Source organism: Carlito syrichta, unplaced genomic scaffold, assembly GCF_000164805.1.
Source record: "Carlito syrichta isolate Samal-C Ts95f unplaced genomic scaffold, Tarsius_syrichta-2.0.1 Scaffold142856, whole genome shotgun sequence".
In the NCBI taxonomy this organism is placed as follows: Eukaryota; Metazoa; Chordata; class Mammalia; order Primates; family Tarsiidae; genus Carlito; species Carlito syrichta.
This window is the reverse complement of record NW_007086952.1, coordinates 89,157-106,902: the sequence shown is the minus strand read 5'-3', so window position 1 is coordinate 106,902 and position 17,746 is coordinate 89,157. Positions and strand designations below refer to the sequence as shown.

General features: G+C 38.0%; 1 protein-coding gene across 2 annotated transcripts in view; it reads left to right on the top strand.

The window, feature by feature from the left end:
* Positions 1 to 1,055: 1,055 nt before the first annotated feature.
* HORMAD1 (HORMA domain containing 1) overlaps positions 1,056 to 17,746 on the top strand; it is a 24,792-nt gene continuing 8,101 nt past the window's right edge. The window contains exons 1-9 of one of the 2 annotated variants that reach the window (XM_008049965.2): positions 1,059 to 1,118; positions 3,930 to 4,074; positions 8,139 to 8,202; positions 8,637 to 8,673; positions 10,414 to 10,434; positions 10,685 to 10,711; positions 13,275 to 13,342; positions 13,837 to 13,988; positions 15,628 to 15,887. In XM_008049965.2, coding sequence (XP_008048156.1) covers positions 1,086 to 1,118; positions 3,930 to 4,074; positions 8,139 to 8,202; positions 8,637 to 8,673; positions 10,414 to 10,434; positions 10,685 to 10,711; positions 13,275 to 13,342; positions 13,837 to 13,988; positions 15,628 to 15,887 — 807 coding nt within the window. In that variant the 5' untranslated portion in view covers positions 1,059 to 1,085. Of the gene's footprint in view, positions 1,119 to 3,929; positions 4,075 to 8,138; positions 8,203 to 8,636; positions 8,674 to 10,413; positions 10,435 to 10,684; positions 10,712 to 13,274; positions 13,343 to 13,836; positions 13,989 to 15,627; positions 15,888 to 17,746 lie in introns of both variants that reach the window. The other variant, XM_021708518.1, reaches the window with a different exon arrangement.

Here is a 17,746-nt window from a genome sequence, read left to right as displayed (position 1 = left end):
CTCAGCCTGTAATCCCGCGCCTTTGGGAGGCTGAGGTGAGTGAATTGCCTGAGCCCGCGGGTTCAAGAGCCGCCTGGGCAGTGAGACCTCATCTCTACAATAAATCCAGCTACTTGGAAGGCTGAGGCGGAAGGATCGCCGGAGCCCAGCAGGTCGAGGCTGCGGTGGCCGGGAGCGGCCACTGCCCTCCAGTCTGGGCGACAGAGTGAGACTCCAACACAAAAAAAATTTTAAAATAAAAATAAAAAAAAGTAGCCGGACGTGATGGCGCATACCTATAGTCCCAGCTACCCAGGAGGAACACCTGAGCCCAGGAGTTTGAGGCTGCTGTGAGCTCTGATTGTGCCACTGCACTCCAGCCTGGGCAACAGAGTGAGACTCCAACTCAAAAATAAATAAATAAAAGATGTTAAAGGGTTTGCTAAGGGTGGTTTTTTCTTACCAGATACCTACCTGTGTGATGCTCTCTGGGCTTGAATGTGCATCGTGAAGGAATATAGGCAAGTGGTGCCTTTTTTAAAAGTTATCATAAAGAGTTTTAATCCATTTGTTTGAGACTTGCTTAAAATGGCCTAAACCCGGCGCAGTGGCTCATGCCTGTAATCCCAGCACTTGGGGAGGCAGAGGCGAGAGGACTGCCTGAGCCCATGAGTTCGAGACCAGCCTGGGAAAGTTGGCGAGACCGCATCTCTACGATAAATCAAAAAATTTGCTGGGCATGGTGACGCGTGCCTGTAGTTCCACCTACTTGGAAGGCTGAGGTGGAAGGATCACCTGAGTCTAGCAGGTCGAGGTTGCGGTGACTGTGAACGTACCACTGCACTCCAGCCTGGGCAACATAGTGAGGCTCCAACTGAAAAAAAGGCTTAATATGAGGACCTTGCTCAGCAATGTGGACCTCTACGTTTTGAATATTTTATTTTAAGTAAAGAAGTTTTTACTTAATTTTACACAAAATGTACATATAATTATCTCCAAATTTATATGTAGTAAACTACAATAGTAGAGGTAAAAATAAAATGTAAAATTAAAGCTTGTGTTTGTGTCACAAGGTTGAATTAAAGGAAATACTTTATCAGAAGAAGATGGCCACTGCACAGTTGCAGAAGACTTCCATGGTATGATTTCTTATATTTTAATGTATTTTCATTTAGCTGGTTTTATTTTTTCTTGAGGTCTCAATTACCTTATTTTTATATTTGAAAGTTAGAGTCAACTGTTTTGAGGGTTTAAAGATACCAGAAAACAGCCGGGCTCAGTGGATCAGCCTGTAATCCCACACCTTTGGGAGACTGAGGTGAGTGGATTGCCTGAGCCCGCGGGTTCGAGACCCACCTGGGTAACTTGGCGAGACCTCATCTCTATAATAAATCAAAATGAACCGAGCGTGGTAGCACGCACCTGTACTTCCAGCTACTCGGATGGCGGAGGTGGAAAGATCGCCAGAGCCCAGCAGGTCAAGGCTGCGGTGACCGGGAGCAGCCACTGTACTCCAGTCTGGGTGACAGAGTGAGACTCCAACTCCAAAAAAAAAAGATACCAGAAAACTCTGTTTTAAGAAATGAAGATATTTGCTAAACTGGAGAATTGTATTGGTCTGATGCATTGCATGAGATTGCTGGTTCAAATTTAATTGACATTAGGTATTAATGTAATTCTGTTGCTTTGATGAAATTTTTGTTCATAGTAGTCTACCTAAAGCACAGATATTTAATCATATGTGGAGTATAACTAAATAAGAAAATTAATATTTGTAACCCAGAGACAAAGATAAACTTGTCATCTTTGCACCAGATCTTGCATTGCAGTTAACCTGTGTTACCCCAGACAGTGACTAGAGAAAATCAGTGTTTCCTATCTGCGTATTATGCATTTACAGACAGCTCACCTACAAGGTAGTTCTTAAGATTTTTTATTTATTATTACTATTATTTTTAGTCAGAATCTTACTGTATCACCCAGGCTGGAGTGCAGTGGCACACTCACAGCCACTGGAGCCTCAACCTGCTGGGCTCAGAGATCCTTCTACCTCACCCTCCTAAGTAGCTGGAACTACGGGTATATGCCACCACACCCAGCTAATTTTTTAATTTATTTTAAAGATGAGGTTTCACCAAGTTGCCCAGGCTGGTCTCAAACCTCTGGGTTCAGGCAGTCCTCTCGCCTCAGACTCCCAAAGTGCTGGGATTACAGGCATGAGCCAACACACCCAGCAGGTTCTTTTTTTTTTAGAGGGTCTTACATACTTTATTATCAAGAGTTTTAATACAGAAAAGCAATGTTATTTATTTATTTTAAATTGGAGTCTCACCATCACCCAGGCTGGAATGCAGTGGCATGCTCACAAGCCTCCCCAGCGTCAACCTGCTGGGCTCCAGCAATCCTTCCGCCTCAGCCTTCCAAGTAACCAGAACTACAGGCATGTGCTACCATGCCCAGCTAACTTTTTTGATTTATCAGAGAGACAACATCTTGACAAGTTGCCCAAACTGGTCTCGAACCTAGGGCTCAGGCAATCCACTCGCCTCGGCCTCCCAAAGTGCTGGGATTACAGGCTGAGCCACCGAGCCCGGCCTCAATGTTATTTTTATATCCGAATGTCAATTATTGTAATAGACCATATGAATAGAGTAAATTCCAAAAGCAACCATATTATCCCAACAATATGAAAAAAATTTTTTGAAACAGTTCAACAAATGTTTATCACTAAATGTTTATCACTGAACAAATGTTTATCACTAAATGATAAACAAAGGTTTATCACTAAATGATAAACAGCAGAAAACTTTCTCACATTTGTATACCTAACCCTGAATTGTACCCCACATTTTAAAATAAAAAAAATTTAAAAAAAAGAAAACTTTCTCAACCTTTAAGGCACTTATGAAAAATCCACAGCTCACATAATACTTGAAAGTGAGCGCTGGTGCTTTTTTTCTCAGATTAGTTACAACATCTGTCCTATCACAGTTTTGACTCTCTTAATTCAAAGTAAACTATGCAAATAACAGCCAGAAATGATTTGTTTAAAAGAGTAAAGAGTAACAGATAAAAATCATTCACATGAGAGTGTAATACAGTTTTTACACACTCACAAATGAACACCATTTAATATTAGCAAATAAAATGAAACAAATTACTCCTACACCAAATTATTATTGTCTACAGAGAGAAACCTATAAACATAGGGAATATGCTAAAGACTTCAGTCAATCCAGTCACTTTAATTACCATAAAAGGATTTATACTGGAGAGAAATCCAATGAATGTAAGGAATACAGGAAGATTTTCAGTTTCCCAGTTTTCTTACAGGACATACAGACTCACACTGGTGAAAAATTCTGTGTGGGTAAGAAATGTGAAGCCAGGCTCGGTGGCTCAGCCTGTAATCCCGCGCCTTGGGAGGCTGAGGTGAGTGAATTGCCTGAGCCCGCGGGTTCGAGACCTGCCTAGGCAACTTGGTGAGACCTCATCTCTACAATAAATCAAAAAATTAGCCGGATGTGGTAGCACACGCCTGTAGTTCCTAACTCCTTGGAAGGCTGAGGTTGAAGGATCGCCGGAGCCCAGCAGGTCGAGGCTGCAGTGGCCGGAAGCGGCCACCACACTCCAGTCTGGGTGACAGAGTGAGACTCCAACTCAAAAAAACAAAAGAAAAGAAATGTGATAAAGCGTCCACTTTTTCGTGTTCCCTTTGTAGGTTCTTAAGATTTTTAAGTAGTTTTTGCACTTTTCTTTAGGCTGTTACCCTAAAAACACCCTTATAATTTAGAAGCCACCCCCACTTTTGGGAGGTTATACATCAATATGAGGAGGAATTCTTTGGGAGAGTACCATGCTTATGCAGAATTAGATATGTAAAATAAAGTCCAGGGAAACTTTTTTTTGATAAATCTAAATAAAGCATTTTCTTTTTCCTTGAATTTTAGAGTGCATTGATATTTCCCAGTAAGATATCAACTGAGCAGCAGTCTTTGTTGCTAGTGAAGAGGCTCCTGGCAGTTTCAGTATCCTGCATCACATATTTGAGAGGACTATTTCCAGAATGTGCTTATGGAACAAGATATCTAGATGGTAATATAATATTTATTTTAAAACCTTAAGATAGCGTTTTTGTTTTTGCTTGCTCTGAAACTATAGCTTTCAACTTAGAAATTTTATTTTATTTATTTATTTTTTAAAACTCTATTTTGCTGGGCTCGGTGGCTCAGCCTGTAATCCCAGTGCTTTGGGAGGCTGAGGTGAGTGGAGTGCCGGAGCCCGCGGGTTCGAGATCCGCCTGGGCAGGTGAGACCTCATCGCTACAATAAATCAAAAAATTATCCGGGCATGGTAGTGCGCGCCTGAAGTTCCAGCTACTGGAAGGCTGAGGCGGAAGGATCACCAGAGCCCAGCAGGTCGAGGCTGCGGTGGCCGGGAGCAGCCACTGCACTCCAGTCTGGGTGACTGAGTGAGACTTCAACTCAAAAAAAAAAAAAAAAAAAAACTCTATTTTTATTTATTTATTTTTGAGTCAGAGTCTCATTCTGTCGCGCAGGCTGAAGTGCAGTGGCACTCTCATAGCTACCACAGACTCAACCAGCTGGGCTCAGGTGATCCTTCCACTTTAGCCTTCCAAGTAGCTAGGACTACAGGCATGCACCATCATGCCCAGTTAATTTTTTTTTGTTTATTGTAGAGACAAGGTCTCACCATGTTGCCAAGGCTAGTCTTAAACCCCTGAGCTCAGACAGTCCTCTTGCCTCTGCCTCCCAAAGTGCTGGGATTAGAGGCATGAGCCACTACACCTGGCTAGAATTTTTTATTATTATTATTATTATTTATTATAAAGATGTGGGGTACAATTCAGGGTTAGGTATACAGACATTGATTATGCAGGTACCCTTGTTGATGAGATGAAATTTTATTTTTAATAGTAATTTATTAATATAATTTATAGGCTGGGTGCAGTGGCTCATACCTAAAATCCCAGCACTTTGGGAGACCAAGGTGAGAAGATTGCCTGAGCCCATGGGTTCAAGACCAGCCCGGGCAACTTGGCAAGACGGCATCTCTACATTAAATTAAAAAAAAAATTAGCTGGGCGTGGTGGCGCATGTCTAGTTCCAGCTACTTGGAAGGCTGAAGTGGAAGGATCACCTGAGCCCAGCAGGTCAAGACTGCGGTGGCCTTGAGCATGCTACTACACTCCAGCCTAAGCGACAGAGTGAGACTCCAACTCAAAAAAAAAAAAAAAAAAAAAAAAAAATATATATATATATATAAAATTTATATGCATGACATTTTACACCTGTTTAAAGTGCATGTTTCAAAAATTTTTAGCATATTCACAGAGTTGTGTTACAACCATTACCACAATTTTTTTCTTTTTCACTCATCAGCATTAGAATCAAACCACGTCAATTTTAGAACATTTTCATCACCCCAAAAAGAAACCCTATACCCATTAAGTCACTATCCACTTCCCCCAAACCTTCCCAGTTCTAGATAACCACCAATCTACTCTCTGTCCCTTTGGATTTACCAATTCTAGACATTTCGTGTAATAGCCCTTAGCTTCTTTCATTTTGCGTAATGCTTTCCAAGATTCCTCCATGTTGTCACATGGATAAGTGCTTTGTTCCTTTTCATTGCTGAATATGTTTCATTGTATGACTATACCACATTTAATTTATCAGTTGATGAACATTTGGATTGTCTTCTTTTTTTGACTATTGTGAATAATGCCACATTGATAGGCAAGCTTTTCTTTGGATAGTTTTTTTTCATAATCGATATTTTTGATTATGATATTGTGGGGTACAGTTAAGGGTTAGGTATACAAATATGCTTCGTTCAGGCACCCTTGTTGATAAGAGGTGTCTCCCCGTCCCCAGACAGATGTTTACTATCATTAATCCCATCTCCCTTCCCCTCGCCCCCACCATAGTTTCCCACAACAGTCTGTCATTCTCTTATGGTAATACGTTGGATGATCAAGGTCCACTATATGAGTGAGAACATGTGATACTCAGATCTTTGTTTCTGTGAGAGGTCACTCAGTATTATAGACTCTAGTTCCATCCAGGTTGCTGTGAAATTCATGATCTTGTTCTTTTTTATGGCTGCATGGTATTCCATCGTGTATATGTACCACATTTTTCAAATCCAGTCCTCTTTTGATGGACAGCATGGTTGGTTCCAGGTTCTTGCTATTGTGAACAATACTGCGATAAACATTCGTATGCAGGTATCTTTTTGATAGAGTGATTTGAGTTTTTCAGAGTATATTCCCAGTAGGGGGATTGCTGGGTCATATGGGAGGTTGATATTTAGAGCTTTTAGGAATCGCCACACTGCTTTCCACAGAGGTTGCACTAGTTTGCACTCCCACCAACAGTGTAGAAGTGTTCCCTTTTCGCCACACCCTCTCCAGCAACTGTTTTTTGTTATTGATAATTGCTATTCTGACTGGAGTTAGGTGGTATCTCAGTGTGGTTTTGATTTGCATCTCCCGGATGATTAGTGAGGTTGAACATTTTTTCATGTGTCTGTTGGCTGCTCGGATGTCTTCCTTTGTGAAGTGTCTATTCATATCTTTATTCAATACCTTTGAAAGCTCTTAATTGAACAATTTTTCCTCAATTTCTCAAGTATAATTTCACCTGAAATCATATTATAATGATGAACTAGCTAGCCTAGGCACACTGGCTCACATCTATAGTCCCAGCACTTTAGGAGGCCAAGGTGGGAGGATTGCTTGAGCCAAGAAGTTTGATACCAGCCTAGGGAACATAGCAAGACGTTGTTGTTTAAAAGATTTTTTTTAATTGGCTGGGTATGGTGGTGTCAGCCTGTAGTCCCAGCTACATGGGAGGCTGAGGAGGGAGGATCACTTGAGCACAGGACTTTGAGGCTGCAGTGAGCCATGATTGGGCGGCTGTACTCCAACCTGGGCAAAAATAATGGGCCCAACTCAAAAATAATAATAATGATGATGATGAAATAAATAGATAAAAATATTGTTATTTATAACTTGGTACAGTCGTAGTGTATGTTCTTGTGATATTTTAAGAAAGTAAAAAATAATACAACCAGTTTATACTACAATAATTGATTTCTCAGTACATGATATATGCATAATGTTGCATACCAATTAATGTGCTGGGCAATATGTTAAGCACTATGTTTTGTATGAGATCTTGGTAATTCATGTAACAGTCCTATGAAGTAGGTGTTATCCTTATTGTTCATATAAGGAACCTGAGGCTACGAGATGCTCTCAGTTTTTTCCACTGTGTTTCATGTTGCTTCTTTTCAGGGCTCTTTGTCTTTGGTGGCCAGTTAACTTCTTGGCCTTTTTCAAGCGTTTTACTTGGATAAGGGTCCATAGCAAACATTCTAAGATTCTTGGATAATGATAGAATGAAAGCATTATGTCTTATTTTATTTAATTTATCTATTTTTTTTTTATTTTGAGTTGGAGTCTCACTCTGTCGCCCAGACTGTAGTGCAGTGGCACGCCCCTGGCTACCGCAGCCTCAACCTACTGGACTCTAGCAATCCTTCCACCTCAGCCTTCTAAGTAGCCGGAACTACAGGCACACACTACCGTGCCCAGCTAATCTTTGATGTATTGTAGAGATGAGGTCTCATCATGTTGCCCAGGCTGGTCTGGAACCTGTGGGCTCAAGCAGTCCTCTTGCCTTGGCCTTCCACATTGCTGGGATTACAGGCTTGAGCCACCACACCCAGCTAATTTTTTTGATTTTTGTAGAGACGAGGCTTCACTATGTTGCCAGGTTGGTCTCGCACTCCTAAGCTCAAGCAATCTGCCTGCCTGGGCCTCCAAAAGTTCAGAGATTATAGGCATGAACCACTGTGCCCAACCTAATTTTAGGTATCCTATAATTTTTTAAAATGACATTTTCTACCCATCAACTTGCATCCTAATCATTATGATTGCATTTTATAATAAAGATTAAAAGACAATTTTCAAATAACCTCTCTTCTTTTCATTATATTAATAATTTCATACATCTCAAAGTTTATTGCCATTAATGATATACCCATAATACACAGAAAATATGTTTTATTTAAAATTTCTAGTTGTTTACTGTTTTAAAAAACCTCTATATTTATTTCATATTTGTGTTTAGATCTTTGTGTCAAAATTCTGAAAGAAGATAAAAATTGTCCAGGATCTATACAGTTAGTGAAGTGGTAAGTAAGAGAATACCTAAAGAAAGAAAATTACTTTATTCTTAAATCCTGTTTCTCTTTGTACCTTGGATATCTTTCAGTGTTCAACCAAATTTTAGCGAATCATACGTTAGTGCTGGATAGCATTTTTGCAGGTCTTGAAATTTTTTATTAAAAATTTATTTTATGCCCCATCAGAGCAGGCTTTGTTTATTTTATTATTGTTCCCCACAAATAGCTGTCAAATATTTTATATTTTCTTTTCTATTCTCTATCATCAATTTATATTTCTGCCACATTGTCTTTTATGTTTTGTTTTAAGATAGTTAATAAGAAAGAAGCTTTAGTAAGACATTTTTGTATTATTTAATAATGAGATAATATGGAAATATTGAAAAGAACTATTTTCTGGAAATGCATTCAGTCTAAAAATGAATTCTTGATTTCTTTTTTAGGATGCGAGGGTGCTATGATGCTTTACAGAGAAAATATGTAAGTCCTTCAGTATCTCTTTATCATAACCCCTGTTTCTGTAGTTTATATTCTACAAATCTCACTGGAATTACTGTGTAGTAAAACATTAAACTAACTTAAAAATAGGCCAGAGTTACTGAAAAGTCTGATATTTGAATATTTTAAAGACTAATCTTCAATCATTTAAAACTAATGGTATTAATGCTAAACAAATTTTGCTAAGCTAGTTTTGGTTAATTAACACTTATTTGTATTTACACATATTACCTTACAAAAAAATTAATGAATTAAAAAGTTTTTTTAAATAGTTAATTCATTAATTTCACATGCTTCTACAATCTTGTTTCTATTAATAATTTAATAAATTTTAAAATAAATTTTAATATAGTCTAGGTTACATTGTCACAAATTCTAAATTAGTGAGATTAAGAGGGTTGTAAAATACACTATAAGCCTTTTTGCAAACTTTGCAAAGTTGTATAGCAACATGTATAAAGAAATCCAGCACTACGCAAAATTGTGAAGAAGATGAATTTTTATCCATGGTCTCTAACCTTTCTCATTAAAGCACAGTAGATATTGCGTGACTATTATGTGCTAGGCACATATTCTAAGTAGGAGCTAGGTAAGCTAACAGTAGTCAACACAACAAATAGGATCCCTACTATAGTAGGAAAATAAGTGGTCAGTAAATCAGACACTATCTGATAGTGTTAAGTGCCATTAAAAATTTTAGCGAAAGTATGTGATAATAGATAGGTGGGGTAACTTTAGATGGGATGACTGGAAGAGGCATTGATTTGGGAAGAGAATATTCCTGGCAGAGCAGCAAATGTAAAAAGCTGGAAGGGAGTGTGAAGGGCTGCACGAAGAAAAAGAAGGCCAACGCGAGAAGTGCAATTGTGCAGTGGGGCAGAATGGCATGAGATGAACCTGGGGAGAGAGACAGGGCCAGATCATTCAATGCTGTGTAGGTGAGGCATCTGGATTGTATTTTAGGTGCAAAGTAAAGGTATTTGAAGATTGTAAGTAGACATGTAACGTCATTTGATTTACGTTTAAAATTTTATCATTTTTGATTATCCTAAATTTTTAAAAAATCTCTCTGTCTGCTATTTAAAGAATAGACTATAGAAGGAGAATGCGACTGGGAGTGAGGAGACTAGCACTTGGGCCATAATTGTAGTACTGAGAAGAAATCATGGTGGCTGAGACTGAATGGCAGAAGAGGAGAGCCAGGATAGATTTGGCAGAACTGCTTAGATTTGCTGAGAGATTGATTGTGGAGTATAAGGAAAAGATCAGAATCAATTTTCTTAGATTTTTGGCAGATTACTTGAGTAAATTATTTTCTTTGATTTTCTGTCCCTGTGGTTTCCAAAGCCTCCTCCCTTTATTAAATGCATTTATTAAATAACCTCTCTACTTTTTTTTAAATTTCAAATCAGTTCTCATACTCAATATAACATGTGTTCCCAATACATATGTATTTTCCTTGTAACTGGCAGTAATGTCCTATTTGGTTAAGTAAATGAAATGAAGTGCTGACATGAATTTCTACCATCAGTAACTCCAGTAGAAATAGGTATTTTGGGGAATAGGGAAGCATATCTAAGGTATTGCTTTATAGGCATGATCTGCAATCATTATTTGTTATTAAGAGTACATGTTGAAATAGGACTAATAATTCTAATGACTCACTATGAAAAAATATTTTTGAGAACACAAGTAAGATTTTTGTTTTTTGTTGTATTTCAGCTAAGGATGGTTGTTCTAGCTGTAAGTATTTTTTAATTGTATGTTCTTTTTTAAAAGACTGTCAAATTCAGCTTTGCTTAGTTAAATGATACCTATAACTATCAATGATTATGTTACATTATTCAAACAATAGGTCTACCAGAGGGAAAAAAGTAATAAAGTAATATTTTGGGGATCATTTTATTTTGCTAATTGGCTTAAAGTTTAGTTCTATTTAGTTCTTCTTGAATACTTAGCCTTAGATAACTCAATTGCAAATTATTTTAAATAGGTGTACACAAATCCAGAAGACCCTCAGGTAAGTGTACTTTAGTTAGTTAAAGAAACATAAGGCCTGTAATGTCTAAATATAATATAAAACTGTAATATAATAATACCTTATTATTTTAATTGTGCTTTAATCAATGTACTTTCATATATATTTTCACATTTGACCCTTGTAAAACTCTTCTGAGGTAAGGCAGCGCTTGTATTGTTACCTTTAAACAGATTAATACATATACTACAAGAGAGATTATGTGGCTAATCTTAGGCCATAAAGTTTACAAACTGTTAGAAGTAACCTAAACCTCCTGACTTCTGATTGTTTACAATATTCTTTAGCCCTTTGTGAAAGGACTTGAATTTTAGAAAATTAAGAAAGTCATCCTTAAACTTTGAGTATTCATCCCAATCCAGTCACATCCACCTGTTTATCTGACCAAAGAGAGAAGGGAAGACAAGAAAGGGAAAGTCAGAAGATAGGAATCAAGGGAGAAAGACCTACTGAGTACTTTTCTGTATTAAGCTCTGTTCTTTGGGGCTTTACTCGCATTATCTCATTTCTTCATCACAGCCTTCATAAGGTAACTATTATTATCAGCTTCACTTTACAGATTAGAAAGTCTAGGTTCAGGGTTTCCTGCCTGAGGTCACAGAGGCAAAAGAGGCAGTACCAGATTCTATTTTTTATTTTTTTAACTCAAGGTCTCACTCTGTTGCCCAGGCTGGAGAGCAGTCAAGGCACTCCTGGGTTTAAGTGAACCTTCTACCTCAGCCTCCAGAGTAGCTGGGACTATAGGTGTGTGCCACCATACCCAGGTAATTTTTTTTTTTATATTTTAGTAGAGATGAGGTCTTGCTATGTTGTCTAGGTTGGTCTCGAACTCCTATTACAATACAATGTTTCACTCAGTCATGGAAAGTAGATTTAAACTGATTTTAAAAACAGACAGAGGCCAGCTAGACTGTAATCCCAGCACTTTGGGAGGCCAAGACAAGTGGATTGCCTGAGCCCTTGGGTTCGAGACCAGCCTGGGCAACTTGGCAAGACTTCGTCTCTATGGTAAATCAAAAATTAGCCAGATGTGGTAGTGCACACCTATAGTTCTGGCTGCTTGGAAGGCTGAGGTGGAAGGATAGCTGGAGCCCAGCAAGTCAACGCTGGAATGACTGTGAGTGTGCCACTGCACTCCAGCCTGGGCAATGAAGTGAGATTCCAACTCAAAAAAAAACGAGAGAGAGACCATAATTCTCAGCACTGTGGGAGGTGGAGGCAAGAGGATTGTCTGAGCTCAGGGGTTCAAGACCAGCCTGGGCAACTTGGCGAGACCTCGTCTCTACAATAAATAAAAACATTAGCCGATATGGCTTAAAGTTTAGTTCTATACTTCCAGCTACTTGGAAGGCTGAGGCAGAAGGATCGCCTGAGCCCAGCAGGTCGAGGCTGCGGTGGCTGTAAGGGTGCCTCTGCATTCCAACCTGGGCAACAGTGAGACTCCGACTCAAAAAAATAAAAAGCAGAGAGAGAGAGTATACTGACCCCCCCCCAACCCCTATATAAGCACTGAAATGTAAAGAAGGCTATAAAAATATTTAAGCTTCAGAAGGGCTGGAAATGTCTTTTCTTTCATGCTCACACTTGCAATTAATGCTTAATATATGCCCATGGTGACAAAGCAGATCATTTGGGCAAAAACTGTGAATTAATTGTACAGAAAACTAATGCATTGTTTAGAAAATGTTCATTTTAATATACTTTATAATATAGCGTGCATTTTTTTCTGTTAGTAAATCAGCAACCTAATTGATTCACTAGTAATATTTACTGAATGTTCACTACCTGTCAGGCACTTTATAACGTACTCTAGCCGGGCACAGTGGCTCAAGCCTGTAATCCCAGCACTTTAGGGGGCCAAAGTGAGAAGATTGCCTGAGCCCGTGGGTTCGAGACCAGCCTGGGCAACATAGTCTCTATAATAAATAAAAAAATTAGCCAGGCATGGTAGCACGCACCTGTAGTTTCAGCTACTTGGAAGGCTGAGGTGGAAGGATTGCCGGAGCCCAGCAGGTTGACGCTGGGGTGACCATGTGCGTGCCACTGCACTCCAGCCTGGACGATGGAGTGCGACTCCAACTCAAAAAATAAATAAATAAATAAAGTACTCTGTGTAAATCATCACATTTGTGACTATTCACAACTACTGATGAGATAGATACTGTCTTCAACTCCCTTTTTTAGCTGGAGAATCTGAGATTTAGAAGGTTTAAATGATTTGTCTTTAGTTATAGTATAGCAAAGACTCAAGCTCTGTACTTAGCCACTCTGCTGAGGTATGGTACCTCCCTTACCTGCCTGCTGAGGAGTTCCTTCCATTTGGTATAAATAACATACATTGCAATGAGTGGGAATAATTTCCAAGACTGAAGACCTAAATCTCAGACCATTAGAAATTGACTTAAAAGCTTCAATGGACCAATAAAGATTAACATGGCAGAAAAAAACTTTTGATTAAATTTTAAAAGCCATACAAAATTGGTAGTAGCTGTTTGGCAGCCAGTACTATATTTCAGATACATAATTGTAGTGTTTTCTATTTAAGACAATTTCAGAATGTTACCAGTTCAAATTCAAATACACCAATAATGGACCAATCTTGGACTTTATAAGGTACTGTTCTATAGTTTTATTTTTGAATTACAGATTACCACTTATTCATGTTAATGCTGCACAACCAAACTTCAGAATTAATTCTGAAACTTCTCAAATATTTCCAATTAACCCATCAAGATGTGTCTGTGCAAAATGGAGTAGTGGTTTGGAGTAACTGCAAGCCAGGATTCTGTGATTAATTATATACTATTTTAATTGTGGAAAGAGAACTTAAATGATTAGAAATATAATTAAAATTCATCATTTATTTCCTTTATATACTTTCTATAGAATGCACATTAATTTATGTAAAATTAAGTTATTGAGTTATGATAATAGAGATATTAATAGTGATATTACAATTTATATAATAATGACATCAAAATACATTTTATGGTAACTTAACAACTTAATGCTGTAATAGAAATAAGAATCTCAAATATTTAAAATATAGAATTGATATTCGAAGCCACAGATTTTATAAAAGAAATCAATGTGTGATTCTCTTCTAGTAAAAACCAAAGCAATGAATCTAGCATGTCATCTGCTGACACCAAGAAAGCAAGTATACTCCTCATTCGCAAGATTTATATTCTAATGCAAAACCTGGGACCTTTACCTAATGATGTTTGTTTGACCATGAAACTTTTTTACTACAATGAAGGTACTATTTGCAATACATCCTGTTTCAGTTGGCACTTATGGTTTAATTATTATTGAAACAATGGGTTCCCATTCCAAATAGTTTTAATACCTAAATTGTTATATATTTTAAGTTTAAAAATTTACATTTCATGTCACTATTTGAAAATAAAGATTTGCAAAAATAAACTTTAAGATATACACATGGCCGGCATGGTGGCTCACGCCTACAATTTCAGCACTTTGGGAGGCTGAGATGAGAGGATTGCCTGAGCCCATGGGTTCGAGACCAGCCTGGGCAACTTGGTGATACCTCTTCTCTATAATAAATCAAAAATTAGTTGGGTGTGGTGGCGCGTGCCTGTAGTTCCAGCTACTTGGAAGGCTGAAGTAGAAGGATCACTGGAACCCAGCAGGTTGAGGCTGCGGTGGCCATGAGCCTGCCACTGCACTCCAGCCTGGGCGACAGATTGAGACTCCAACTCAAAAAAATAAAATAAAATAGACACTTCTCTAGTGATAGAAACTTAACCATATGAAATATAGCCTCACTCATAATTAAAGAAATGAAACAGTGAGATACCAGTTTTCACTTACCAGATTGGTAAAACTTGCAAACTTATTATTGTCAAAGAGTGTGAGAAAGCAGGCTCTTTTCCACATTCTTGAGGGAATATATTGGTGAAACATTTTTAGACAATAATTTGGCAGTATCAAAATTTTAAAGGTAATTTATCTTTAATCCAGAAATTCTTTAGCTAGAAAAATACTTGAGAATATAATTGCACAGATATACAAGGTTATATATTTATAAGGATTTTGATGATAACATTGGCTAAAATAGGAACAAACTAGAAACGAGTGTCCTTCACTGGGGATTGAATAAATAAATTATGGTGCATCTGTATAATATAGTACTATACAAACTGTTAAAAAGAAAGTGCTGATAAATTAAGCAATCCAAGACATATGATTAAGTTAAAGACAGCTAGGTATGTGAACAGTATGATCTCATTTGTGTTTTTATTTTTTTTATTTTTTTTTGAGTTGGAGTCTCACTCTGTCACCCAGGTTGGACTGCAGTGGCACGCTCATGGCCACTGCAGCCTTGACCTGCTGGGCTCAGTGATCCTTCCACCTCAGCCTTCCAAGTAGCTGAAACTACAGGCACACGCCACCACGCCCAGCTATCATTTGTGTTTTTAAGGAAATGCATGTATATTTCCTAAAACTTATATGAATATGAAACATATTTTTTATTACATGTGTAATGTCTTCTCAGAGAACATAATGCAACAATAACAACATTTATTGAGTGCTCACTATGTGCCAGTTGTTTTCAACATTTTATAACACTTTATTTAATGCCCACAATGACCCTGTGAAGTTGGTCATTTGACAGATGTTGGTGATTTGACATTTGACAAATGAGAAAACTAAATCAGGGATGATAAATAATTTACTCAAGGTCACACAGCCAATAAAGTGAAAAAAACAGTTTACCTTTAAGGAATAAAATGGGGACTTAGATATAGTTGAAGAGTAATTTTTACTTTTTAATTTATGCCTTTCTATACTATTTGAAATATCTTCAGTCTTCACATGTTTTTATATTTTTTTCAATTTCACAAACAGCACAGTTTATACTTACTTTTTTGCAGTTACACCCCCAGATTACCAGCCTCCTGGTTTTAAGGAAGGTGATTGTGAAGGAGTAATATTTGAAGGGGAGCCTATGTATTTAAATGTGGGAGAAGTCCCAACACCTTTTCACACCTTTAAAGTAAAAGTGACCACTGAGAAAGAACGAATGGAAAATATTGATTCATCTATACTATCACCAAAACAATTTAAAACACCACTTCAAAAAGTATTGGTGGACAAAGATGATATAGAAGATGAACAGGAGCATTATATAAATGTGAGTGTATTTAGAGAGTTATAAAGTATAGTAGTAATAAATGTTTGACTAATTCTGAGGATTTTCATAGCTCCCATTAATATTTGTGTAAACACTGTATTATAATATTTAAGGTTGGAAGGGACCTTAAAGAAGATCTAGGCCTATGGTTTTAAAACTTTTTACCTTAGTCCAAACAACGTTATTCTCAGAACTTGAAACACAACTTATTCTGATTGAAGCAGGTAATGGTTCTGGAGGCCCAGATACTCATTACCTCATTTACCCAAAGAGTGAACTCTGAGGAAATGCCTAGGACTCTGAGACATAAGTTGAAAACCATTGAACTAGTTCAACCCCCAACTATTAATGGAATCCTTTCTACAACATTTCTGCTCAGGTAACCTGTACTTGAATTTCTCCAGGGCCTGGAAAGTCACTGTCCTGAAGCAGCCTGGAAGGCAGAAAATGTGTCTTATTCTTTTTTACATCCTGTTCCTGGCACTTAGATTTGCAGTCAGGGCATTCCCAGTATTGCTTGAATGAATGGATGAATAGAAGTATAAAAGGGATTTTGTGTTGCCTCACTTTCAGCAAATGTGAAAGTCATTGCTTTAATCTTTCAAGCATTACCATTATGTCCTTTAATCTCACTTCTCTGATTTTCTTTTGTCTCAGTGTTTTCTAAATTATGACCACAGTACTTACGTACAGAGACTCTCTATTCTGAGTTAGGCTCTGTGGCCACATTTTTATAAATAAAAAGTTCAATCAAATTTCAGCCAGTTTGGTCAAAAAAGAAAACTTTTCAAAAACCCAAATCCCAGTCTTGCTTTATAAACAAATATGGCTGGAATTTTTGTAGCATTTGTTAAACTATTTAAATCTCTTTTACATATATCACTTAAGGAGCAATAATTATAATGTAGACATTAGCCCTGTTATTTCTACCATATCATGACTGAACTTATCCTTCATTAGCTCCCTGAAGAGGATCGGGGCATATTTAGAGTAAATGCTAACATTGGTACAGAAAGTTCAGAGCTACAGAAGTGTCATTTGCTGTGTGAACATGTCTAATTCAGCATACTCAGCAGTAGTAAGATCTAAGGATTCTTAGAATCATCATAAATTTAAGAGAAAATTGTATATTTTTATCATAGAGCCTTAAAGCAACACTGCAAAGTAAAGAAAAAATGTATTTTATACTTTGTTTGGATTAATCAGTCACCTTGTGATAGTATTGGGTTGATGCATAAGTTCATAGCGCTTTTATTTGCCCATGGAAGGCAAATGTCACACAATGGTTGACTGCTCACAGTTGATCGCATTTGCCAGTTCTCAGGTTGTCTGACATGGATCATCATGGATTAAAGTGTTTAGATGGTCTTCATCAAAGCCCATGGTCTTCCTGAATATGGAGACTAACTCAGGTCACAGTGGCCCTCTTTGAAACAACAAAACTATTTTCTTGCTGTTTTTTCCCCCGATGGCATTCTCCCCATATATGGCACAGATGTTTCCACAGCACAAATGTTTTGAGCCCCCTCCACTGCCTTTACTCTTGTGTTAAACTGAATCAGAATAGTATGTCGGAAGTGTTTTTTTTTTTTCCCACTTGACACTCCATCTTCTTTTTTTTTGAGTTGGAGTCTCACTCTGTCGCCCAGACTGGAGTGCAGTGGCTGCTCCCGGCCACCACAGTCTCAACCTGCTGGGCTCCGGCGATCCTTCCGCCTCAGCCTTCCGAGTAGCCGGAACTACTGGCACGCGCTACCACGCCCAGCTGATTTTTTGATTTCTTGTAGAGATGAGGTCTTGCTGCGCAGGCGCGTCTCGAACCCGCGGGCTCAGACAATCCACTCACCTCAGCCTCCCAA